Raw genomic sequence first — 26,897 nt, 5'->3', positions numbered from 1 at the left:
ATGTTTGCAAACATCTAGACGAGAGTTAGCGTGTTTACAATAGTTGAACTCTATAGACTTGCTACCAAAACAGCTAACATGGTTAACTAAAATGACCATCAGCTCGTGTTTGTTCCGACACTATACCGTAAAGTGGAGAAAAGCAGAGAAGCAGTGACTCATTTTCTGAGAAATAAGTACTGTTACTAAATTTTACTTTGAAAAATGTAATTCTTTATAGTGCCCTGCGATTGGCTGGCAACCGATTCAGGGTGTCCCCCGCCTACTGCCTGAAGACAGCTGGGATAGGCTCCAGCACCCCCGCGACCCTAGTGAGGATCAAGCGGCTTGGAAGATGAATGAATGAATGAATAATTCTTTATATTCTTTTCATAATTACTAGTGAAGCTATGAAGCACATTCAATGGGGACCAAAGTTACTCCCCCAAACATTTCAAAAGACTATTTTTTAGAGCTGCAACTAAAATACCGATATACCATGAAACTACAATATTTTCCTCACAGTTATCAGACTGGCAGAATCTGAGGCCCATGCCTATGTGATGACCCCCTGACATTTAGAAGTAAATGGGTCTCAACAGTGAGGAAATAACTGTACCAAACCACATGCCATCGGACCCACTGAAGCCATTCTGGCAACTCTTACGGACTTGACACCTCTCAAAGTCATTGAGAGTTTCCTTTATTAAGTCACTCTTCACGCTGAGTATGGTGCACACCAAGGTTTTGATTGTTATGGAAACTTTCCCGCAAGGAATGGTTTCTATTTGGTGCTTTGTGTGCGTAATTAGTCTTCTTTCATTGCACTGCAATTGTGGAAAACAAATATAGCACAATAAAGTGACACATACAAAGTGCCAATTACAGCCTGGCTCTCTTAAGTCTGACTTTATACACACCAAATTAGGAGGGGCAGATAAAAATTTTTGAGTAGTGCACTCAAGTGAAGCTCCTCAAAATGTGTTCTTTTGGCCTAATTGGCCACATGAATATCTCTCCATGCGATCATCTGAAGTGTCACATTCGCTTTGGATGTGCAGAACGGACATAATGAGAGTGAGAGTGGTCCAACAATGAAGTCAAGGTGTTGCGCGATGCGATGTAATAGGAATGAATCACTGGACTAACAGGCTAGAAAACGGTCTGACTGTCCATTTCTCTCTGACTCGTACTTTTCCAGTAGAAAATGGGGCCGTAACAGATTTCATGCAATGATTTGAGTCTGAAAGTCAAGGCTGTGGGAGTAGGAAGAGGTGAGCAATCTCAGCATACATGTGCATCCTGATGAGTAAAAGACTCGGTTGATGCGTTACAGTCATTAGCTCACTCTCTTTGGGGACTCCAAATCTCTTAATTAAAAGGAGTGCATTTTAATCAAATAAAATTCTCCAGCACAGAGGGAGTTTAATTCAAAATTCTCTGTTGAGTGATAATCTCAGTTGTTCCTCCAAGCCTGTTTTATTTTTTATTTTATTTTTTTCTAGATTATATAAGGTACTCTGTTATTTCACTTTGAGGCTCTGGGACAATATTTAATTGTGTTCTATTCTGCTTGTTGGCCTATCATATAAAGCATATGTCTGTCAAAAACAGTGCCCTCCATAGTTATTGGGGGTACCAATAACTATGGTACCCCGGTTATGTTGTGTTCAATTTCTTAAAATAAGTTAGGATCGTTCAAATTCTACAAATGCTTAGGAAAGTGGCTGGATGCAGGCTTAGCGCCCACTTTAGCATCTATTACTCTTACTCAACCTTTATGACGGGATATGCCCCACAAATCTTTATGACAGCAAAATTTAAAGCAACAGGACACCAATGTAGTGGACAGACTATGTGGAGATGCACTAGTTTCACGCTCAGGACTTCAAACTAAAATGTCAAGAAAAAAAACACTCGTTTAAAAAAATCTTGTGTGTCAGCAATACAGTACTTGTCGTCACACCATGAAATTTGGAAAAGTGGTGTCGAATTAATTTGAAAGACTGCGAAAAGAGGGTATTAACATCAGGGGTGCTAATAATTGTGGAACCCATGATTTGAAGTGGGATTATTTTCCCCCAACTGAACAAATACACTTGAATTAAAAGTTACTTTGCTCTGTAAACAATATGTAATAAAACAAATGGTCATTATTAAAAAAAAAAAAAACTGAATTTGCTTCATTCATCCATGGATACGAATAATATGTACTCTAGCATACTGTATTCTGTGTCTTTTATGCTTTGTTTTTTTTACACTCGTGGGGGATACGTGTTATAAGGCAAAACAAGCACTTTTAAGAAGTTGGATATTATTTATCGTTTCAGAGTGAAGAACAGAAGGAGCAAGTGTTTAACCAAAGCAATAAAGTCTTCCTTTACTGCGCCTTCCTGGACTACAGGTGATTCTGTGTTTGTGATTTGTGTGATTTACCCTACACACAGGAGTCCTTGTGACAGAAACATCACGTGAATTTGTTCTGATTGTGGGATTTTCGTTTCATTTAATCGGAGAAATATGAAACATGTGCTTATGCCTTTTCTATTGCAAACATATGAGCTATTTTGGTGTAATCAATCGAATGCAATAACATATATCCGGTATGTATCATATTCTGATAAACATACTGCCATCAGTAAGTCCTGAAAATTGTTGATGCATTTCACATCCATTCTCAACATTACTAGTGCAAAAACATCATTCCAAAACTATTAGTGGCATAAGCGTTGGGGTAGTTGGCTGCGTTGCTCAGGAATGATTCATGAATATGCCTCTGTTAAATTGAACAGTATGTCTTTTCTTTAGTCAATTTGCCACGCTTTCCACACGTTGAAACAAACCACAGAATGCATTTTTTTTCCCTATGGGAGTATGCTCTAGTTTTAGTCTCTGTCTTCTTTTTTGCCTGACTCGTCTTGGTCCTGACTGCAAATGGGAAAGTGTCCCAGTGAGTTCGGGGAAGATCATTCTTTCTCAAAATAGATCACTGCGTTTCATCTCTGCAAGCAGCAAAACGTCACATAACTATGTTTTAAGGTAGTTTTTTTGTTCTATATTAAGTAACAACAAATGGTTTTCTTTTTCAGTTCCAAAGAGGGGGTTTGGTCCAATCAAGGTTGTGTGCGTTCAAAAGGAAACATGACATACTCTGTGTGTCTGTGCAATCACCTCACCAACTTTGCCATTCTTATGCAAGTGGTTCCCTTAAAGGTATGGCTGTGGTTCTGAACATTTAGGTAGCTTGAGGTTTGGTGTCCAACTCCACCAATGTATTTTCTGAACTCAGAAGACAGTGTTGACTTGTTGGGTGTTTTACGAATGGGTAAATAAATACATTCATTCATCTTCCGAGCCGCTTGATCCTCACTAGGGTCGCGGGGGGGTGCATGCAGCCTATCCCAGCTGTCTATGGGCAGTAGGTGGGGGACACCCTGAATCGGTTGCCAGCCAATCGCAGGGCACACAGAAACGGACAACCATTCGCACTCACACTCACACCTAGGGACAATTTAGAGCGTCCAATCAGCCTGCCACGCACGTTTTTGGAATGTGGGAGGAAACCGGAGCACCCGGAGAAAACCCACGCAGGCCCGGGCAGAACATGCAAACTCCATACAGGGAGGCCTGAGCTGGAATCGAACCCGGTACCTCTGCACTGTGAAGCCGACGTGCTAACCACTGGACTACCGGGCCGCCCTAAATAAATACATTTTACTAGCTTTTTTTTTTTTTGTTACCGGTACTTTATTTTTGGGATTATTCTGTTGTTGTTTATATTCAAAGGTATATTATTGACTCAGATGGGATAAGGAACATTTAAGGAATTTATTTGTATGTCAACAAGCCTAGATAAATCAACATACAAGATGACTTTTTTCATTTTCACAAATTCCTAATCAGTGGTAAAAATGACAAAGTACCAATACATCATAAAAGCTGTCATTATATTTAATCATCTGATAATTATAATTATCTTTCTGCAATGATTGCTGCTGGGCAAAAAAAATATTATGTTTCTATTGTCTTATTGTGAGGCGTATGATGTCAGTTTCAATGTAAGTGAAAAGAACCAAATGTGGTTCCTTGTCCTGACAACAACAAAGCAACAGTTGCATGGTGTGTTTGCTTGTTGATACACAGCGAGGACATGGATGAAGAGCAGACCTACATGCTTGTGCGTGGTAGATACAAACACAACGACTATTAGAGAAAACTGATGCAAATCACAATCTGCTGCACATTAGCAGTTTTTAACCAAATTAGGCATAGTATGTAAACAGAGCAACGGTGGCCAGAAATCAATCCGTTCCGTTTCAGTCTAACTGAAACCACAGATAGTCTGCCCTCTTAGTGTTTTGCTATCGGAGATGCAAAATGCCTCAGAATAAGGAAGGTTGTCTGACCTACATCAGACGAGAGGCAGCCGAGGTGGGAAACGAGAGACAAAGTAAGCACTGCTTTTACTGCAAATCATGAGCAGACTGTATTGCTGTCAATATACTGTTGAAGGATAATGATACGCATGTCATCTGCACAGACTTTGCTGGCCTTTGCAGATTCTGTATGCGATGTTAAGTTACTGACAGATAGAGAACATCTATGTAGAACATGTTTTTAAACCCCTAACAAACTTTACTTTGAAAGGAGTACACTTCTCAGTCTCCCCCCTTGTTCAGTGTAAGTCTATCAAAAGCAGGCCTACACAATCACAATGTTGGTTTCGCTGCTGGTTTTCTACAGAACTACTGGAGGAAACCATGATTGAATGTGGTTCCTTGGGTCACTACAACGGTCAATGGTCCAGCCCTCAAGGACCACAGAGTGCCATCAGAGGCCCACTGACGGACGCAAAAATGTACCAATCAAAATATGTGGTACACCATCCTAATCATGTTTCGTTCTTCATAAACACACTCCTAACCAATATTATTTCTTGAACTATCTGCATCGAGAAAATGCTAGAATACCAACTTTTTGTACGGTATGAGCCAGTGGAGAACGGCCAGTTACTCCGCTTGTTCATTGTAAATAGAAAACTGCTCAGTGCTTGAGTACCGTATTTAAATGCAGAAGTCTATTTGATGCTATTCTTTCCCTTAGTCAGTCTGTAATTAGTGGTCTGCCTCATCCCTCAGCTGCAAAGGGAATGTACCACGCATCCTTTTTGGGGATGCCTAAGACTGCTCTACTCTGGTAATGACAAGGCACATGTGAAGACATTTAATAGAGAACCAAACCCAACAGCTTGAAATAGATCAGACTCTAAAATAACATTTCATGAAGGTCTACACCAGTGTATGAATGAAAAAGTATGCAACATTGTCAGTCTTCACTACAGTATTCGGGAAAACTCACTTATACTCCAAAATAATAAAGATAAATATTTAACTGTAATCTTACAGAGACGATGCAACATGCATAAATATGTGTTTCTATGTATTTTACATGATTGACATGTTGATTGACAACCATGTTGAAGTATTTTAGAATTGTAATCATGTCATTCAAGTTTCATGACTGTTAGAGTGGCAACCATAGTTAACAAATAATTCCACTCGTTTTATTGCGGGTGTTGCGATTTACTAACTTGTGAACAAAAGCCAGTACCGTTATGAATGTCTTGGGTGGCGTCTTGTGAAACAAGTGCGTTTGTCTCTGTGCACAGCTCACCACGGGCCACCGGGTGGCACTGTCAACCATTGGCTATGTTGGATGCTCGATTTCCATTTTTTGCCTGGCCATCACTCTCGTCACATTTGCAGTCCTATCGTGAGTATCACTTCGACTGGTACACGTCTGTGTAAATATCTCTTATTTTTCATGCAAACCTCGGCTTTTAATCACTTGTTTTCGGTCACATTAGCCCAGGAAATTAAGTTATTTGTTCCCAATACATACATTAAAGGTAATTTGCGAAATTGTGACTTGAAAAAAAAGTGTGTGTAAATATATGTACGCGTGTGTGTGTGTGTGTGTGTGTGTGTGTGTGTGTGTGTGTGTGTGTGTGTGTGTGTGTGTGTGTGTGTGCGTGCGTGTGTGTGTAAAATAAAATTGTAATGTCATCAAAATAAGACTATTTTAAGAATATTTTTAATCTCCGGGAGATTATGTATGTTGTCAAATACCGTATGTGACACAATAGAATCAAGAGTGAAATGTCACATTAAATGTCACGTAAAAAGAAACAAAAAAAACAACAACAAAAAACCTTGACGGAAAAAGAAAAATCTGCATTTGAATGGTGTACATCGCCTTTCGACCAAAGTCAGCTGGGTTTGACTCCAGCTCACCCATGACCTTCATACCTATTGTAAATATTGAATTCCCTAAAATACCGACAGTAACCCCAAACGTTTTAAGCCGAAGTGCAAAACATGTGTTACTTTCATTATACATGACGATGTTTTGAATGAATAATCCATCTATCCATTCATCCACCCATTCATCACTCCTTCCACCTATCTTGTATTGCTTAGCCCAGCTGGCTGAGCGACAGGCAGCTGTGCATCCTGTGCGTGATCACGAGTCAATCACAGGACATGTATCGACAGACAACCTATTACACACTACACACACTCATACCTTTGGACAATTTCGGGTCTTTATTAACCCTAACATGCATGTTTTTTCAATGTGACATGAAGACAGTGTACCTGTATGCATGCACGCACAGAAACGACCCAGAACATTTGACTGTGAGGTAGACATGCGAGTCACATGCTCCTTCACGCAACCCCCGAATAAACAATCACAGATCAAATATAGGTTTGATGTAGCATTCACCTATTATTCAGACTCATGTACTGCTTTGGAGAGGGGTGCAGAGTTGAATTTGAAGCCTGCTCTAAATTAACGAAAATGCGGCCCAGGAAAACATTTACTGATGAATTCCGTATTGCTCTTGAAAAGTTTGCAAATGGGATTTGAATGCAGCTAATAAAAAGCCATATTACATGTGTGATGCATTTATCTGATGATTGCCCCTTGAACAAGTGGTGCTTTTGGTTGAAGATTTTGGTTGAATATTCTACTTTAGTGTCAATAAGAAGCGATTCAACGCATTTTAAGTGCCTGAATTAATAACATGAATATCTGAGTTCTCCCTATGCTTCTCTGCAGGTCAGTGAGTACCATTCGGAACCAGCGCTACCACATCCATGCCAACCTTTCTTTTGCCATCCTGGTGGCGGAGATCTTGCTGCTCATCAGTGCCAGCTTCGACCCTGGAACGGTAATTACATCCAATACTGGTCACTGAGGTTGGTCACTGTGACAGTTGCAACGAGAATGAGACAAGAAAAGGACAACACCAATATGGATTAATTACTGACTGATATTTCTGTCTCCTGCGCCAGCTGCCTTGCAAGATCATGGCTGTCCTGCTTCACTTCTTCTTTCTGAGCGCATTTGCTTGGATGCTCGTGGAGGGCCTCCACCTCTACAGCATGGTGGTCAAGGTGTTTGGTTCTGAAGGCAGTAAACACATATACTACTACGGCATAGGTTGGGGTAAGTCAATCGTTATGGATCCAGATGCACTAAGCTGGTGCCATTCAGTTTCAGGCTGCACTCTAAATGACCCTTCAGTTCAGACATTTAAACTATAAATGTGATTTTACTGTTTTACTCGTCGCACTGCACAAGTGAAAGTGCAATAACTACATTCATGTTCTATATAGTGTACATCTGTTTTGAATCACATTCCACAGTAACAATTGCCTCTCCGGATCTTAGTCTAAAAATAGACTCTTGGATATTTGTATACCATGGATGCAGAGGAATGCCCCCTTCCCCATGTTGAACCCATTAGTGGCATTTTTCTTTTGTCCCTTATTGCCTCCTCTATTTTACCCCAGTACAGTAGTTTTTTTTAATGTGGCCAAATGCAAATGATGTTTAAAAGACTACGGTCTGAGAGTCTACATACAGTATGTACAGTGTGGCTGCAGAACAAATTAAAAGTAAATTTCATTGAGTCTATCGAGTTTTTATCTACCCCTAGTGCTGATTATTGTTTGAACATGGTGTACTTTACAAGGAGCCTTTGAGCATGTCAATGAGTAACAATTATGTTGGACAATGGCTTCTGTGACATAACAATCAATAGGATCACACAGTGGTTGTCAACTGTCTGATAACAGTTGGAACTTATTGTGTCATCTCAGTAAATGTAACTAATTCTGTGGCACCCACGTTAAAAATGGGGATTAATCACATCTGGCAACAGTTCCCAATATATACACAACTCAGATTTCTAAATGGTTGATGGCTCAGTAGATGGCTATAGAGTATGGGACGAAAATAGTCTTGTCCGCGGAAAGGACAATATGGACTGCATTGGGCAACATTATGGTTGTTGCTTTTTGTCAAACAACTGTCAAGGCTGATAAGATTTTTTTTTAATCTAGTGGTAATGATGCCATCGATGAGCATATGTACGGGTACATCAGAATGTTTAAACAGTGTAAGTTTTTTGTTGACTTTGCTTTTATTTTTATTTTTTAATCAGGCTCTCCACTGGTGATCTGTGTGGTGTCCATGACTTCAGCATTGAGCAGTTATGGCGAGGTTGACAAGTAAGTGTAATGTGCTTGTAAAATGGAAAAATAAACGTCATTGAAAAACGGTATTTAATTATATTATCCATTATAGTTTAGTAACATTGCATCATCATCAGGAACACTCTGAAGTTACCAGGCAACATATCCATGCCTGTTTTCCTCTGCCCTTGCTTTCTCAGCTGCTGGCTGTCCCTGAAGAATGGAGCCATCTGGGCCTTTGTGGCACCAGCTCTGTGTGTCATTGTGGTGAGCAAGTTTCAGTAATTTACACATGCTGTTTTTTTTTTTGTTTGATTTTCCTGCATGAATCTGTATTCCATGAAAGAGTCTTGTTTATCCCAGTAGTAGTAGAAAACGACATAGTTTTCGTTCAATGCGGTGTTTGTTCATCTCCTTTATTATTTCCTTTCTGATTACCAGGTCAACGTTGGCATTTTGATATCGGTAACCAGAATAATATCTCGTATCAGTGGAGAGAATTACAAAGTACACGGAGATGCCAATGCAGTGAAGTGAGTGTGTCTCGTTTCTCCAGCAGGTTTTCCTTAAGTTATGATTGAAATACTGTTGAGTATACTGTACAATGTAGCAACACTAAAAATATTGGTTCATACTTGAAGGCTCACTGCAAAGGCTGTGGCAGTACTTCTACCTATACTCGGGATTTCCTGGATCTTTGGAGTTTTAGCTGTCAACACACACTCCTTGCCATTCCTTTATATATTTGCAATTTTCAATTCTCTCCAGGTACGGCTCTTTACTTTTCCCAAAGATTTGCAGTTTGAGTTCATTTAACAGTGACAATGTTCTCCTTCCGTTCTAGGGTTTCTTTGTCTTTCTGTTTCATTGTCTTCTTAACTCTGAGGTATGTTGCCTAGCATGTGAAATGTTTTGGTCATTTTTGTGTTTTCTTTTGTTAAGCCTCGTGGGAGGCAAATCTCCACACACCCTCCAGCAATATTGAATTTGGCCAGAATGTCCGATGGCGTAATGTTGTTTCCTCTCTCTGTAGGTCAGGGCTGCTTTCAAACACAAGACCAAAGTGTGGTCTCTCACCAGCAGCTCCATGCGAAACATCAACGTGAAGCCCTTCAACTCTGACATTGTGAGACCTTGCATAACAGATGGGCTGGACCAAAGAGCTGTGCACCTGTTAACTCCCCAAGCTAAATACTCTCCCTCTCTCCTATCTTGTAGATGAATGGAAACAAGGACGGTGTATCCCCCACTAAGATGAACACATGGGACAAGAGCACCAACTCGGCCAATCGTATTGACCTCTCGGCAGTGTAGACCACCGCAATGTCAGTGTGCGGGGACACCAGTGTAGAATGACACGCAATGAACCGAATATTTCCACACTATTTCATATGATTAACCGTCACCTCAGTAGAGTGAAAGGGATGCCAAACGGGGTGATCTTTTGCTCCAAATCCACTCTAATAACTGCACCTTATTAGTGTCTCATTAATGACATATTGTGTTCCCGCAGATCGGGGTCGAGATTTCAGAGGTCAGTGTTGTCACAGTGTTATAGCATTATTCAGTCTCTGACTACGATGCTCTGTGCAGCAGAGTGTCTTTTATGTAGACGTGTCTATTTGTTCACAACAGTTCATTTGGCTCAAGTTTATTTAATTTGCAGATTTCGGTTGTCTCACAGAATACGATCTCCTGCTTTGAAAGGCATTACCTTGGTCAGACAACAACAGGGAAAGTGACCTAATTTCCTTTGAGTTTAGCTCCATGCCTTCAAAACAATAGCACATAGCTTTTGGAGATGTCACAACACAGTCAACTGCATAATAACACACCACGAGGCTACAGTAAAATGAACTCTGTGTTATTCTGATATGATGTATTTATTTTGTGATATGAGGATCTGTTTCATGTCTTTTATGATGTGTAGCAGCTGAACAGCGAGCTGTCTGTGAGTGTTTTGTTTCCTCTTTTGAAATGAGTTGACTGGTATTTAACAATACCTCACATCTTGCTTGGCAAGATGCAGTATGGTATGTTCTCTTCGGAATAACGAATACTTGTGTGTTTTGAACGCTGTTCTGTGAAGTTTTACAGTGTGTTTTCAGTATTCCTAGAGCGATATTTCATGCTTTTTGTGGCTGAAATGTTATGTAAAACAGGCAGCACGGTGGCCGACTACCGGTAGTTAGCACATCCACCTAAAAGTTCTAAGGTCTCCGGCCTTCCTTTGTGGAGTTTGCCTGTTCTCCCCGTTCCTGCGTGCGTTTTCTCCGGGTACTCCAGTTTCCTCCCGCATTCCAAAAACATGTATGGTAAGATGATTGAGTACTCTAAATTGTCCGTATAGGTGTGAATGTGAGTGTGAATGGTTGTTTGTCCATTGTGCCCAGCGATTGTCTGACAACCATTTCAGGATGTACAGTACTCCGCCTCTCGGCCACCGACAGCTTGAATAGGCTCTGGCATACATACACATGATGGATGGATGTCTACAACTGAATGCCATAATAAAATTGTTTTTTATTCATAACTGTGAGAATGACGGGAGATGACATCAACATGTCAGTAATCTGTCTCAACACTGTACCAACAACTGCTTTCAGAACAAAAAGAAAAGGATTGACTGTCAGTGTCTCAGCAAGAACTCACGGTTAATATGGCCTTCATTGGTTTTTATTATGGTACTATGGTTTGTGCTTTCACTTATCCTTATTAAAAACGATTGAAAACCCCGTGCCATATTCTATAATCAACAAAGTGTTAATGTACAGTATGTGTGTCCTTTCTTGAGACAACCTGGCTGTGCACAACTGTGAACTAATTAGATTGCATTCTTTGGTGACCTCACTGTGGTAGATGTGGAAAAATGTTGACAACTACAACACACAACAAAGTAGGGGTTCTATGATACTGTTTTGTTTGAGCTCGATTTTTTTTATTAATCACCGGAGCAAATTCCTGAAACTGCAGAAGCACCATGAATAGTGGTGGTGCAGTGACACATGCGTGCTCCAACAAAGTCAACATCACCGTATCCTATTTGATGACACACTTTTATGGACATTGTTTATAGTCGACATTTTGATTGACTGGTGGAAAATTTTGTACACAGTTACTTCTCATCAATTAGACTCCAGCTTCTTAAAGTACTCCGGTGCTATGTGTAAATATATCTGATAAGAAACATGCTTTTTACATAACTGTTTTTTTTTCAACAATGTTTCGACATTCCCTAACCATTGAGTACCTGTAGTACTGTACCAAAGTTTGCTTATAAGTCTCTAATTTACAAGGTATCATTAACGCAACGCCATCAAACGCTGACGACTGGTTTTGCGCATGCTCATTGGTAACATGAGCGGCGACAAGGAATCGGGAGCAATAAAAGGTGAAGAGAACGCCAAACAAGTTAATATATGATCCTTGGTGGAGTACATATTGTTGACTGTATTAATGCGTTTTTTAGTTGTTGTTGCGTGCTGAACAAACGGGGGGACTCGTTCAAAATATTCCAAGGAAGAAAAAAAAACATTCTCGGTCTGGTTACACATCTTTATTTATACCCTGTCGCACGTGTTTGAATTTTTTGGTTGGTTTGTTTTTGTCCAGTGACAGCAACGTTGTACGTTCGTCGGCGACATTGTCTTTAATGATAATGCTAACGCCGTGTGAGGATTCTCCCATTGGTCATTAAAATGGGAATGCACTCGTTCAGTGAAGTTTTCGAGGCGCTGTGTGTGTGCTTGCGTCGGTGATTCACCAGCCCGCTGAGCCTGCCTGGAAAGGATACACGGACACGGCATGGAGTCTGTTGGGAAGTTTGAGTTCAACAGGAAAGACCTGATTGGTCACGGCGCCTTTGCGGTTGTGTTCAAAGGACGACACAAGGAGGTACAGTAATTGATGTCATGAGTTTCAACATTTTTTTCTGATTTAGAATCTTACCTAATACGTCTTTTTGTTTGTCAAGAAACATGATTGGGAAGTGGCTGTCAAGTGCATCAACAAGAAAAACTTGGCCAAATCCCATTCTCTACTTGGAAAAGAAATACAAATTTTAAAGGTAATCAAGAATTGTCTGTGAATGTCCAGCGAAAAAAAGAGAGAGAACTGAATGTCAAAGTAATCCCTACATATTTTATAGCTATTGCACCGAGGTCTATTTGGAGACATAGCAATGTTTTGCAATGCCAACATATGAAAGTGCATCATCATACTTTTTGTGATCCATTACATCACCTTTGATGTTCTGTAAAGAAAATATAAATGACCTACAGTTAATGCCGATAATAATAATAACCTCTCCATTTGGTTTCACATCCCTTTAGAAATCACGCTTGTAACATTTGACTGCAACTGCTCGATTAAAAGCAATACAAGAAAATAAACTGATTTTGTTTTAATCATGACATGTCCTCTTTGGGTGTTTTTCCTCCAGGAACTCAAGCATGAAAATATAGTCAGACTATTAGACTACCAGGTGGGTTTGATTTTTCTTTTCCACTTTAGCCAAACCACAGCACTTTTTACCATTTGATGCCATGAAGTTACAGTGTGCTGAAACAGTAGGTGTTATACATACAATACAGAATATATTGTTATGTATTCTATGTTTTTGGTGATCTTTAAGGCATCTAGAAGTTGAGTAGTGAATTTTCACTTAGGAATATAGAAATCACGGAAAAATGAAATAACATTTGAAGCAGGTCCCAGGTAGGAAAGGGAATTTGTGAACTAATCTCCTATTTGTGGCAGATGGACAGTTAAGCAATGGCTTCTAAATTATTTGCCCGCACCAGATGGACACTAGCATGACTTAAGAATTTACACTCTAGGTCACGCTGCAAGACACTTTTTAAGACAGTGATCACCAGATGTTAACCTGCTGCTTTTCTATGAGTAAGAGATGTTAGTATCAGTCCAAGACTTATTTTGTGCTGGATTTTCCCCATAGCTTTATGTTTGTGCCAAAAATGACAAAGTAAATTTCGCTTTTCCTCCTCTTCATCTGCCCCCCATGTGTCACGAAGACTGGCACCTTACACTTGTAACCTTTGGCTTCTGCTCCATCTCACATCTTCACCGCACATGTGACTTTTTCAATGTCTGGACAGACGTGGTAATTGGTTTGCGGAGTGTTGTGGGGGCAATGGGTTCACAGGCACCTGTCGGTCCCACACTGTGTAAACGTGGTGTGTACTGATGACATTGTTAGTGAGTGTGGGGCATATATTGTTGTGTCCGTGTCACATGAACGCTGAGGTACTAATGGTTCATGAATAAATCAATTGAAAAAAAATCCTTTAAGATGTATTTGTTTCCATTCACAGGAAATAGATGGATCTGTGTATCTCATCATGGAGGTATGCATGAATGTGGTAAAAAGAAAATTTCCTCCCTGACATGGCTGCATCGTCACAGTTTTTATGCAATTTCTATTGTCTTTACAGTATTGCAATGGAGGTGACCTGGCTGAATACCTTCAATGTAAGTTTCTTTTACGTAGTATGTCACACTATTTTTCTAGCTGCGTATTCTCAATACATGTCGCCATTGCAAGAAAAGGTCAAGCTTTGATTATTTGAAACATGTTACGAGCGGGTCTGGTTCTGGCCTTGAAGAGGTTTTGCTGTTTTCTGTGTTCTGGAGGTTGAGGTTTAAATTCTTCCTCACGTTCACTAGAAAATGATCACTCGCATCCCTGAACAAGATGTGTTAAAAAGCTTCAGAATTGCCTTGTGATGAGGTAATTTGTCAAGTAACCATAAATGCCCATTAATTATTATTAACATTTTTGTTCCTTCCCCCGTGCCCCAGCCGCCACGTGATTTCCAAAAGATGTAAATTCTTAGAATGACCAATGAACATGACTTACTTGAATCCCTTCATCAGGTTTCAATCAAAAGTGATGACACTGCTCAGGATATAGTTGTTGTTTTTTTTCATTCGCTAAATTTAGCCAGTCAGTGTTGTTGGTTCAATGCTGATTTAAGTGCTTGTGTAATTCATTCGTCGTCTCCTATTTTGTTAGACTTGACTGTTTTGTGTCCTTGCCAGGGGCCGTTGCCAGCTATTTGCAGCACGCTACAGAGGCACTGTGGCTCACAGAGTGCCCATGTGACCTCTCCCATCTGTCACACACTTGTCCTTGTCCTCTGGTGGAAAAACACTGTAGCCTTTAAAATTAAGCACCTTTGCAAACAAAGTGTGACGTTAATGTGACCGGAGTTCTGTCTCAGTGTTGCAATCATGCTGGTGTCTGTCGTGTGGAAACAAACTTAAGAAATCAAAGACTGTGAGGAGTGAGATATTATATATTCTGAAGTAAGAGTCTGAGTGACTTTAACACATCGCGCAATGATCTGGCTCGTCAATTTGACTCTGACTGACTAGCCAGCCAAATTCTGATCATTCGCGTCTTGTGGATTGGTGACCAAAGCAATTCGGGCTGCCAGAACTCTGCAGGAAATGTGAAATGCACCACACATGACCATCGACACTTCATACATGCGGCGCGGTAATCTGCATTATTAATTGTGAAGAGACTGACCTAGCATTGATGCTCCTTCCGCCGATCGGTTATGAGCGGATTGCTGAGGTGATGAGCGGGCAACGCGAACGCTGGTCAACACCGCTTCTGCTCATAGTCATGGCTTCAGCGGTGAGCATATATAGGTGCGGAAGTTGGCTGTTTTTTTTTTTTGTTTTTTTTTGTAATCCGCCATAAGTTGCTGCGCCACGGTCGTCCTTGCCCAGATGGATAGATGGTGCCGTTTCATAAAACAAAAGCCCCAAGCACCATGAATTGCCTAATCTAGAATTCTCTTGTGGTTTCTCAATTCCCATGTTTGTCCACGTAACTGATAGCTTATACTTTAAACTGCTTCAGAAGCGTGTCTCTTCTTAGGTGCCATTTTCGGATGTTGTTTTGCACGATGTATGTACCGGCACCTAATGGGAACCTCCCTTTATCGTCCTCTTTCACACCCACCCTTTTCACTTTACTGTGTTACATCCGCCTTTCTGCTTTATAAGCAACATCAGTCGGTCAAGCGGATCAGTCATCGAAGTCACGCAACAGCATTCACAGATTTTCGAACTCGGTGCATACACAATGCGACCCGCAAACTTAAGTGGAGAAAATTTGAGACTTTTATGTGTATGTTTTGGTCGTGAAAATACAGTGTATGCCAGTAATGGGAATTTTATAAATACTTCAAGATGCTGGAAACGCTTGGACTTTCATCTTGAAAAGCTTCAATTTAACTTTGGACATTTATGAAAGCTTCAAGTATATTTCCAGACATTCCGTACGCTTGATAGAATGGTGTTTAATTGGAATGACTTCTGCTGTCTTAATGAATTACCAAGATGTGAACATACATTTTTCTCTCTCTGATCCACAGCTAAGGGGACATTAAGCGAGGACACAATCAGAGTTTTCTTCCAGCAGATTGCTCAGGCCATGAAGACTCTACAGAGCAAAGGCATCCTTCACCGAGACCTGAAACCTCAGAACATCTTGCTCTGCCATCCAAAGGGCAGGAGGTCCACTTCTATCAACACTCATGTTAAGTTAGGTAAAGCCACACCAGAGATTTGTAAGAGTAGAAGAAAATGTTTCAAAGTGTCTGACTGCAGTTGTTAAGGAATGGTTTTCTCATGTTAATGGATACAACCCAACCGTGCCAATACAAACATGCAACACATTATTTTTTTATATGCTTTTAATCTCACCAATTCTCTCAACCTCAACAGCTGACTTTGGCTTTGCGCGTCATCTTCAGACAAACACCATGGCAGCAACTCTATGTGGCTCTCCCATGTACATGGTGAGTTAGTAAGGTCTTTGCATTGTGTCCTCTACTCAAGCATTGTGATGGTACTGAGCTATTCAAGTGTTTCTGGACACAGGCCCCCGAGGTTATCATGTCCCACAGTTATGATGCCAAAGCTGATTTGTGGAGCATAGGCACCATTATCTACCAGTGTCTGACTGGAAAGGCACCATTTCATGTGAGTAAAACCAAAAAGCATGCTCATGAGCTTGGACAAAGATGTCAGTCTCCTGTGTACTTTTCGAAGCAACATTTGCTGGAGTCCATTACATAATATCCGATGACTCTGCTTTGAGATATGCACAGTTCCTAGAAAGGATAGTCTCATGACTGCCAATGTAAAACTGAGCATGATGCATGCTTTTTCTAAACACAAACATGATACATCACACACCAGCTGCCTCACACCCTCCCTGGTTTATGGTGTAGTGTGGAAAAAATAGAATGTTCATTCGGAAAGACTGTTGTTTACTGGGTGGGAGACATGCACAAGTGGTTGTGAGCCTCAAGTAAATATTGCTACACAACACTGCTTTTACTTTTGTTTCGCTCACGTGGCTACTGAAATGAACCTGCTGTTTGTGAATCGCTTACACATTTATTTATTGGTAGAAGGAGGCCTGTGGCACTTGATTTTGAAACATATTTTACACAGTTAAACTAACCTTCCCCGTCTATAAAGGTTATTTTTCCAGATATTTAGAAGGAAGTCCAGATAGCCATTAATCGAATCTAATGACAGTGATGATTTATCAAGCAGTATCAAACATGACACTTTTGCCCCGTGAATTATCAAATACTTCATGTGTGGACTATGTGTTGCCATGTAATGTTTAAGTCAAACTTTTTTTGTCTTTTTTTTTTTTTTTTTTTTTTTTTTTTACCACACAAGACAAACATTGTTGCAATGATATGCACTGATGAAAAAACAAGGGTACAGTTTTACATGTGACTGTGACCATGATGCTGAGTGTTTTGTGTGTGTATCTATGAGTTATCTCTTTTTAATACAGTTGAATATTATTGTATAGGCGAACTCACCACAGGAGCTCCGCCTCTTCTATGAATTCAACAGGACCCTTGTACCAAGGTTGGTGCACCTCTTAGACTGTACACAACAACTATGCTGTCTTGTTCAGCACAATTTGTGCATTTTTTGTTGGCATAACGTCCTTGACTTTGCTAGTTTGTGTGGCGTTTGGCAAGGCTTATCTTATACTGTAATAAAGCCAGTGATAAGCTGGCCGAAATGTGTGACGAGGCAAGTTTTGTTATTTTCATGGAGCTTTCTATATATAAACTATCTGGAGCTGCCAGCTAGTGGCCTGCACTGCTATCATTTTCCATTTGACCCAGAAAGCGATACCTACAAACACACTCTACAATGACTACATGCCATTAGTGTCTTATCTTTGCCCTGAAACTATAAATTAGCAAGAAAATGACACATTATATTGCTCACATGTTAAACAACAAAACAAAAACAACAAAAAAAAACAGATGTGCACTTTAAAACCACACAAACACAGTAGTTCAGGTACTGTGAACATACTATAGCATCCATCCATCTATTATCAGAGCCGCTTATCCTCACGCGAGTTGAGGCCATGCTAGAACCTATCCCATCAGTCTTCGAGCAGTAGGCGGTGTACACCCCAAACTGGTTGCCAGCCAATCGCAGGGCACACGTTGCAAACAACCATTCACACTCACAATCACATCTAGGGAAAATTTAGTGTTCCATTAATTTACCATGCATTTTTGGGGGGAATGTGGGAGGAAATTGATAACCACGCAGGCACACAGGATGGCCGTCACCCAGAATCAAACCCGTGACCTCTGTACTGTAAGGTGGACTTGCGAACCAGTCGAACACTGTGCCACCTCATACTATAGCTTAAAATACCAAACACCGTCAACAAATTCTAAACAATGTGACGTCAACCTGGGCTCACTTTTGCTCTGTATAGGATTTACCTGTATATCATCTAGACATCTCTGTTTGTATAAAACGGACATGTTTGTCTTTACCTCAGCATCCCCAAGGAGACATCAAGTAATCTCAGACAGCTACTGTTGGGACTTCTTCAAAGAAACCACAAGGATAGGATCAGCTTTGGTAAACATCTCCCTCATTAAAATTGAGTGGCTTTTCATACTTTAATATTTTGGGAGGACAGGACTCATTACTGCTAATTATTTTCTTCTCATTCATTTTAAATTCACAACCCTTTTGTCACACTAATAATATAACTGCCTAGGTGTTTTTTTCCACCCCAAAAGGCAGATTTTTGCAGGAAATTACTCTCCATAGTCCATTGCAGTCATTGCAAAAATGGCCATCTGAAAGAGCTTAACTGAACGTGATTGGCTCCTTGAAATTGGCCCTTTTTGCAACATCTGCATAATCCAATGGCGACTCTCCATAATCGTTATGGAGAGTCATTTCCTGCAGAAATCTGATTTGGGCCCAAAAATTACCGGAACTTAGGCAATTACATTATTAGTGTGACGATTTATTATAAACATAAATGTCTTTATTTGCTTCCCAAAGCCTTGTTCATGTGCTGTATTGTAGATTCACTTGCCTCGACCTCTTTGCTTTTGTAGATGAGTTTTTCTATCATCCTTTCTTGGAGACAAGCTCTGCCTCTCGGCAATGTATGTACTTGATCTTGCTTGGTTTATTACACGAAATCAACTATTGCACTCCCCACTTTATGACGAGCACATTGTTTTTGAACAGGCTCTCCAACTCCGATCTGCTTCTATCCCAGTTCTCCCTCAGGGAGCTCTTCTAGCAGCTCCTCCACGTCCCATCCAGCCTCTCCCCTAGTGGGTACTCTTTAGACAAAAATGTCCTTTTAATTAAACAAAATTTAAGTGACTTTTTTTCTCAATTAAATCACTGTATATAATTTTTCAGCTTTGCAATGGAGAGAAGCATCGCCGTCAGACCAAATTGAAAAGCTCTCCTGTGTCAGGCACTGATGTCTTCCAGTTGAAAGAAATAACCAGTCAAGAAAGCAGGAACAGTTCATCTGTTCCAGAAGATTATGTTATGGTGCATCACGAGTCTCCCAGTAAGAATTCCACTCACACAGTACCTCACACAGCTCACAACAATTCATTTAAAAAAGACTACTTACCCTATTTATGTATTATTTCACTGCATTATAGGTGAGTACACATGGGAGGAAGACGGTGGATCACCTGTTGAAAGTTGTCTGATATACACTGGGTGAGGCTGGAATGTTCTATTCAGTGGACTTGCTGTAGCGTGTGTGTGCGAGCGTGCCTGCGTGCGTGAAGGTTTTGTAGGTCACGGCGAAACATTAATTAATTCATTTCTTTTATTTTCATTTTGGAGATAACTCAAGTGATGAAACATGCCTAACATAAATAATTGTCAGCATTGAGGATGGTGCAAATATGTGTGATATTTTCTCAACAGAAGCCCACTGATGACAGACCGAGTTCTTGAAACAATTTGCAGGACACCGCCATCTTCTCCCTTGCTGCATTGTCACTCCAAGCCTCCATGGTGAGATCGACTGAGATGGGTTTTGTCAGCCTAAATAAGAAAAAAAGTCTTCTGAGATGTTTGAATTAGTTATTCATTAGCCACTCCACCTCTTATTTCATTGTTCTGTATGTGTATTTTTGGTACATTTTCATCCGTACAGGAAGCCTGTGCTATGTGTCCGCAGCCATTCAGAGCCTATTCCTGTCCCAACTCAGATCCACAACTACCAGCGAATGGAGCAGAATCTGCAACCTTCCGGCTCACAAGGTTCTACCAGGTATAGCGGCACTCCTGTTTCTGATCTCTCTACATATCACTCTGCGTGACTGTTTTACACATACTCCAGGATCCGCCTCTGTTGTGCTGGCTCTACTGAAAGTTCCTCACTGTGCGGAGGATCTGGACCACATGATTCCTGCCCCGCCATCTACTCCCCAAGTCCGACTACAAAAAGTGCCCAGGCACCTCAGTCCTCGCCACCTGGTATGAATCAATCCACTGAATCACATCTGAACTCAACAGATGAGGTGCATGATGCCTTTGATGTTTTGTAATTTAGTGGGAATTACCCCAAGGACGTCAGAGCATACTCTACCTCTTAGTACAAGAACTGAGTGTCCCATAGAGTCTCCTAACAAGAGGGACAGCCCCAGCCACAAGGTCAGAAGTGTGTGCGTGTGTGTGCGTGCGTGCAAATACACAATTGCATGTAAATTATACATTTTCATGAGATCAGTGGACACACTTAAGCCACATTGTGCCATGGTGTGCAGTTTTCATTTGACAGTCAATTAATCAACTCTAAAAGGAGCAAAATATTTTGTGTATCACGCAAACTGAGCTGAAACAAGTTGTATTTAAAAATAAAGAAAACGGAATCCCAGCATAAACATTTGGTTTAAGCTGGGATGTTCTGTGTCTTATTTGTATTCATTTATCCCTTTTTTTTTACCTTTCTTAGCAGGACACTTGCAGGACAGACGTGTGTAGCCCCAGCCTTCCGCCTGCTTTCCACACCAACTATGGCAGTAGACCCCTCAACAAAAAGGACCGATTTAAAAGGTCAGAACAAGTTATTGTTATTGTCTGTACTGCAGTACGAAGAATAGCCAAGCGATTTAAAAAATGATTAAATGTTCACTTCACTTGCTTTCTTTGTGTATTGAATGGCCAGATCACGGAACATTGTCAGACTGTCTGACATTTTGCTTAAAGCTGCATTTGGTGCTCAAATTCTTGAACCGAGAAGTAATGAAAGCCTCTGCTGTGAAAAGACCATGGATACTACAGGTAGTGGCCTTAATCTTAATTCAACCACAAAATGGTTTGCTGCACGGACCACGATAGTTCTGTATGTCCAAAAATTCCTTGTTGGATATTGCTGTGGCCGTTTTCTTTGTCCTTGAAACTTGACTTATTCAAACTTATAGCTCCACCTACTGGCTGCCATACCGCGCTTGCTTCAACGGGTAGCTCACCAACTGCAGTATTCTCCTTTGGTTCTCCAGCTATTGGAAACACTCCTCCTGATACTATGTTCCCAAGGATGCAGACAGGTATTGTTGAGTGAATGCAATTTGTCTTTTTGTCATGAATAGGCAGGCTAGTGGAACACATTAAATTGTCCCTAGGTGTGAGTGTGAGTGCGAGCGCGGATGGTTGTTCGTCTATGTGTGCCCTGCGATTGGCTGGCAACCAGTTCAGGGTGTAACCCACCTACTGCCCGAAGACAGCTGAGATAGGCTCCAGCACGCCTGCGACTCTCGTGAGGATAAGGGGATTAGAAGATGGATGAATGGATGGATAGAGAGAGATAGATATATATCTAGAGAGAAAGAGATTAATCTAGAGAGAGATCCATCTATCCATAAATCTCTCTTTCTCTCTCTCTCTCTCTCTCTCTCTCTGAGGGAGAGAGCTATCTATCTAAGATAAGTATAATTTCCTTTTAGAAGTTATAATTATAAAACGTAATTTCGTTTTGGGGCAAGAACAGATTAATTCCGTCTACATTCATTTCAGTGGGAATCATGACCTCAATTTATGAATATTACAAATTGAGCTTGCACGTTGAGGTTCAACTGTTAACATAATATATTTTGCTTTTTTTTTTGCCCTGATATGACAGAGTCATGATGAAATCTAAAAATATTTGCTCATTATATACATTTGTTTTAGTACTGTGAAATGACCCAGTAACAAAACTTTATTTCAACAACAAGCTGTTTATTTCTGGACGTTTCAGCTGTGTATTTTTTAACATAGACTCGCCCAACTGCATTGGCACAGCCTGGTTACTCAACGGTCCCCTTCGTTATCAAAGAAGCTGTCCAAGCAGTGAGTCTGAAGCCATGGATGTTACTCCACACTGCAATTTGGTTTTCCATTCTCCTGAGCTACCCGAAGATACACTAATGGAGGTACATTACTTTTGCTAATATTTGTTGAAAGGAAATGCTGCGAGTTATGTTACAGAGGTTGCTGAACATGTAACTGAGCTTCCTGTAGTCATGTATTTTATCCATTTGATACTTCGACAGCAGTTCCATACAGATGCGTTGAGTGACCTCCAGTTCGTATTGGCTTTTGTGCACTGTATCATGGAATTGGCTTCTTCAAAGGACCGGGTGCTGGATCCAAGCAGCAGCCCTGAGGCTTCCTTTATAGAACACAGTCTGTTGACAGACCAAATCAGCCTCTTGAGTCGAGACTGGAGGTCAGAATATTCATTGTAAAATTTTGTTAAATACAAAGTCCAACTCTTCCCCTGACAGATTACCAAGAATGCTTTGTGGTGTCATGTTCTCCTTACAGCTATGCAGAACAGTTATTGTTGTATATGAAAGCAGCAGAGTCTCTGTCCACAGCTTTGTGTGATGCCAAAGAAAATATCCAGCAAGGTCGACTGCTTCCTTCATCTACAGTCAAGCAAGGTGAGACTACCTTTGTTGTTGTGACCTTCATTAATCTGTGTCAATTAGTTCGTACGTTCCACATATAGCGATGTGAGAATTAGTCATTGGTTCTTCCTCTCCAGTAATAATCATGACAAGTTGTAATAACTACTGTCTCCTCTATGAAGTGATCAAGAAGCTGAACGAATTGTACAAGAGCTGTGTTACATACTGTCGCTCCTTGAGCAATCGCCTGCAAAAGTTTTTGATGGACAAGCAAAAGCTTATGGATCACTTCACTGGACTCACAGCAGAGAAGCTCATCTATTGTCGAACTGTGCACATGGTGAGTTCCCGCCATCGCTCCCAAATGATATGCTGCTCATATTGCATCACCGTCTTGTTTTGTTTTCAAATTGCTTTCAGGTACAATCTGCAGCTTTAGATGAGGTGTTCCACTGTGGTACCGAAATAGTCCAACGCTACCATAAAGCTCTTCTGCTTCTGGAGGGTTTGTCCCAATTCGTCACAGAGGAAAAGGACATTGACAGTATTGAAAGATGTATGTGCGAACAAGATTATATTTTGTCTTAGCAATATTAGTTTCCCAGCAAGCCATTAATGCTGGGCCCATATTATTTGTTGTTATAATTATGTTATCTCTATTTTCTCAGGCAAGCAGTGTATTGAACGACACCTCTCTGCTCTGAAAATTTAGCAGTGTCGAGGATTGTAGTACTGCCTTCACAGAAATGTTGTCATTCCCCATTCACCTCATTGTATTGAAGATGATGGAGCCTCCTGTTGAGTTACATAAGCACTTTTATCTTTCTCGAGGGAACGACCACTGACTGGAGTGACAAGCACACGGTCCAGCATCTGAAATCTTGACAAATGCACAGCAGACTGGACTTCCTTAGGTCTGATCTTGAAGTGAGACGTTGTAACAATGTTTTGTTTGTTTGTTGCTTAATGAGACCGATATTTTCGCTCAATATTCTTGCGTACGTTTTGTTTTTATGTTTTGCAATTAGAAATGTCCAATTACAGGGCGTACTTGAAACAAAGGCTATAATTTTGTGGTGTTTGATAAACAGGAATCAAAAAATGCTGAACGAAATGACCAACTACTGTAATTACGTAGCTATAATAGTGCCTTTTTCAAGGTGCATTGACACCTGATGTCAGATATTTAGAACAGTTTTAATTGGATATGTGGATACTCATTGTTACTTTGATGCAAGTGATGTTATTTATTATGTTTTGGTTTGCTGCATGGCATATTTTTGGATGTGTACTTTTTCATTAATTTCAAAAGCACTTTGCTAAAAGGTTATTGAACTGATGTATGATTCTTGTGAAAAATAAAGTGTATGTGAGTTCTTTGTTTTTTCTACTGTTTTTTTAATTTTTGTTTTTAATGGTGCGTCAGTTTTGCGAAAGCGAGCTGTTAAGGCTTGTAAGTACTGTACTCCAAATTTATAATGATTAATTGAGGGCGCGGGAGGGGACATCATTTTGATTCACTCACGACTATTTATCAGCCATCATATCAAGATATTGAATCGCAATTTGTTACCTGTCTAGAGTTTTATTTTTCGTAAGGATTAATAAAATAGAATACAGAATCCCATGCGAATATGATGTCAAACAATTTATTTTTACGGAACGGCAACAATCGCGGTTGTTGTGCTCGCCTTCAACTTCCTGTAAAACAGGACCACAACCGGGTTAAACCATAGGTCGCTGTGGTCGCCATGTTGCTCAATGAAATTAGCTTCAAACATTGACTATTCGTTAGCAATATTGAAACGTTACAGTTCGTCACATAATATTTGTTACTGCATTTATGTTGTTATAAAATGACGTAGGTAACATTAAACGACGAAAGAAGAGTCGTGCCATGTAAGTAATACAGTATACACTGTTTAATTTACTATTCGCAATTGTTTGCCTTCTAGCAATAACAAGCTAGCACTACGAGCGTTTGCTAGCACGCGTACCGTAGCGATGGGAATTGTATGTGTTGAAATGGCTTATATAGCCCCGTAGCAGGTCTGGCGATATATTATACGCAATGTACGTGTGCTGTCGTTAAACCTTTACTTTCAGAGTTGGCAATATGTGGGTCTATTTACAGAGGACCCTTGCATGTAATGCAAACCGGCTAAGCTAACGTTACGCCCCTGAGCGATTTGGATATTTTGACAGAAGAGATCCCGAAACACCCCTACTGTGAAATAGTTTTTTCCCCCTAAAGTCATTATTGTGTCCACCTATTGAATATGATAATACAAATTTAAATGCGTTTTTGGCTGTTGCAATTCAAAACAAACAAACAAAACGCTATTAATAACAATTCCCGGAACATACTGTGGATTTTTATAAGACCATCAAATATTTTTTTACCTCTTCGTAAAACTACATTTCACGTTATATTTACTTTCGATGAGACCCAAATCAACTGTGGTTATTGAATATTATACTGTATGTTAGATTAATGCTGTTGTTGACACATAAGGCACAGTATTCCAGTTACAATCTTTTAAGCACAAATTGAGCACATAATTCATTTATTAAAAGCTAAAGTGATGTAAATACGATCTGACATTTAGACAACAGGAACATTTAAAAGCCTCACTAAGTACATTATGAGTAAACGTTGGATTTTTCCCCCTCTCCACAGATTATTGAGCGAGCTACTGCAAGTGTGTCACGCAATGCACCATGGAAGTGGGTCGCAGAACATTCAACGACAACTCCAGAGATCCAAGTCTGTTAGTGGCTCAGAGGTTGAGGATCATCAGCAGCAGCAGCAAGCGACCATGGCAGCTTCACAGCAACAAACTACAGTTACTCACCCTCAGTCACCTGTGACCACATTTTCTTCTGCCAGCCCATCAGCTCCTCAATCTCCCAACTATCAGATAATCATGAGTCGCAGCCCAGTCACTGGTCAGAACATGAACATCACTTTACAAAATGTGGGACAAATGGTGACTGGCAACCAGCAGATCACCCTAACCCCGCTTCCCCTGCAAAACCCAGCATCCCCTGGCTTCCAACACACAACACCACAATGGAGGTTTGAGCATGCTCCATCTTCCTACATCCAGGTCACATCTCCTTTACCCCAACCCATGCAGCCGCAAAGCCCCACCCAGCATAGCCCAGTCTCACTGCAAGGCATCACAAGGCCTGGAGCCCCCACAGCTACTCTTGGTGTGTGCGGACAGAGTCCGACACGGTTTGTTGAGGCGGGTATGTTAGTGCGGCAAATTAGTTTAGGCAGCCCTTCGGGAAGTGGTCATTTTGTATATCAGGATGGTACAGGGCTGGCCCAGATTGCACCTGCAACTCCTGGTCAAATTCAACTGTCTTCTCCAGGAGCACCAGGTTCTGTTAGGGAACACCGTCTTTCTCAGCCTCACTCCCAGACTGGAGGCACCATTCACCATCTTGGACCTCAAAGTCCCGTGGCTACCAGTACTGCTCTCTCCACTTTGGGCAGCCCTGGACACATTACCACTTCAAACCTACCTCCACAGATCAGCAGCATCATACAAGGGCAGCTCGCACGGCCGGTGATATTTGATAAGACTCCACAGAGTGTTGTTGGTGCTGTTGGATCCACAACCACGGCGTCTTTTAGTATACCTTCCACCATCCCACCCTCCAGCCCCTCCCTTACCAGCCCATCCCAAGTAAATGCCAACAATCCCCTTGCAACCAACAACACTGCACTAGGCACTGTTAAAAAACAGGTTCCCAAGAAGTTAGAGGAGATAGCTCCTTCAACCCCAGAGATTGCCCAGCTACGCAAACAGTGCTTAGAGCACCATGCCAAGAAGATGGACAATTTAAAGGAGGTGTTCAATGAATACCTTATAGAACTCTTCTTTCTTCAGCATCTTCAAGGAAATATGATGGACTACTTGGCTTTCAAAAAGAAGCCTTGTGTTCCTTTGTATACTTACTTAAGACAGAACGATTTGGACCTGGAAGAGGAGGAGGAAGAGGAGGAACAGTCAAAGGTTATCAACGATGAGGTATTGGTTGAGCCAGAATTCAGTGCTTTTTCAACTCAACATTAATCTTTTCCTTCTTTGAATGG

At 40.8% G+C, this 26,897-nt stretch overlaps 3 protein-coding genes across 16 annotated transcripts in view; all 3 read left to right on the top strand.

Annotated features, from left to right (window-relative positions):
- adgrd1 (adhesion G protein-coupled receptor D1) overlaps positions 1 to 11,254 on the top strand; it is a 32,240-nt gene extending 20,986 nt beyond the window's left edge. For 3 of the 4 annotated variants that reach the window (XM_052068004.1, XM_052068006.1, XM_052068005.1), the window contains 12 exons: positions 2,310 to 2,383; positions 3,069 to 3,192; positions 5,648 to 5,751; positions 7,102 to 7,213; positions 7,338 to 7,491; positions 8,492 to 8,558; positions 8,723 to 8,789; positions 8,964 to 9,055; positions 9,164 to 9,290; positions 9,367 to 9,408; positions 9,556 to 9,648; positions 9,741 to 11,254. In XM_052068004.1, coding sequence (XP_051923964.1) covers positions 2,310 to 2,383; positions 3,069 to 3,192; positions 5,648 to 5,751; positions 7,102 to 7,213; positions 7,338 to 7,491; positions 8,492 to 8,558; positions 8,723 to 8,789; positions 8,964 to 9,055; positions 9,164 to 9,290; positions 9,367 to 9,408; positions 9,556 to 9,648; positions 9,741 to 9,836 — 1,152 coding nt within the window. In that variant the 3' untranslated portion in view covers positions 9,837 to 11,254. Of the gene's footprint in view, positions 1 to 2,309; positions 2,384 to 3,068; positions 3,193 to 5,647; positions 5,752 to 7,101; positions 7,214 to 7,337; positions 7,492 to 8,491; positions 8,559 to 8,634; positions 8,790 to 8,963; positions 9,056 to 9,163; positions 9,291 to 9,366; positions 9,409 to 9,555; positions 9,649 to 9,740 lie in introns of all 4 variants that reach the window. The other variant, XR_007962707.1, reaches the window with a different exon arrangement.
- Positions 11,255 to 11,861: 607 nt separating this feature from the next.
- Positions 11,862 to 24,169, top strand: ulk1a (unc-51 like autophagy activating kinase 1a). Of its 3 annotated transcripts, none has more exons than XM_052068009.1 (27): positions 11,862 to 12,416; positions 12,496 to 12,588; positions 12,964 to 13,005; positions 13,856 to 13,888; positions 13,976 to 14,012; positions 15,932 to 16,105; positions 16,284 to 16,357; positions 16,440 to 16,541; positions 17,395 to 17,453; positions 18,400 to 18,482; positions 18,974 to 19,024; positions 19,110 to 19,198; positions 19,290 to 19,446; positions 19,544 to 19,604; positions 19,818 to 19,907; positions 20,050 to 20,166; positions 20,236 to 20,372; positions 20,449 to 20,549; positions 20,854 to 20,951; positions 21,064 to 21,179; positions 21,320 to 21,445; positions 22,155 to 22,309; positions 22,430 to 22,605; positions 22,704 to 22,822; positions 22,972 to 23,129; positions 23,210 to 23,345; positions 23,458 to 24,169. In XM_052068009.1, the coding sequence occupies exons 1-27, from the start codon at positions 12,327 to 12,329 to the stop codon at positions 23,499 to 23,501; spliced, it is 2,718 nt and encodes a 905-aa protein (XP_051923969.1). In that variant the 5' UTR covers positions 11,862 to 12,326; the 3' UTR covers positions 23,502 to 24,169. The 3 variants fall into 3 exon arrangements, with proteins under 3 accessions (XP_051923969.1, XP_051923970.1, XP_051923968.1); XM_052068010.1 differs by having other exon boundaries at positions 20,851 to 20,951; positions 21,398 to 21,445; XM_052068008.1 differs by having other exon boundaries at positions 20,851 to 20,951.
- Positions 24,170 to 24,502: 333 nt separating this feature from the next.
- ep400 (E1A binding protein p400) overlaps positions 24,503 to 26,897 on the top strand; it is a 30,375-nt gene continuing 27,980 nt past the window's right edge. For all 9 annotated transcript variants that reach the window (XM_052067975.1, XM_052067976.1, XM_052067970.1 and 6 more), the window contains exons 1-2: positions 24,503 to 24,688; positions 25,470 to 26,832. In XM_052067975.1, coding sequence (XP_051923935.1) covers positions 25,504 to 26,832 — 1,329 coding nt within the window. In that variant the 5' untranslated portion in view covers positions 24,503 to 24,688; positions 25,470 to 25,503. The remainder of the gene's footprint in view (positions 24,689 to 25,469; positions 26,833 to 26,897) is intronic.

Source organism: Hippocampus zosterae, chromosome 6 (assembly GCF_025434085.1).
Source record: "Hippocampus zosterae strain Florida chromosome 6, ASM2543408v3, whole genome shotgun sequence".
Lineage (NCBI taxonomy): Eukaryota > Metazoa > Chordata > Actinopteri > Syngnathiformes > Syngnathidae > Hippocampus > Hippocampus zosterae.
This window is presented reverse-complemented; position numbering and strand designations above follow the sequence as displayed.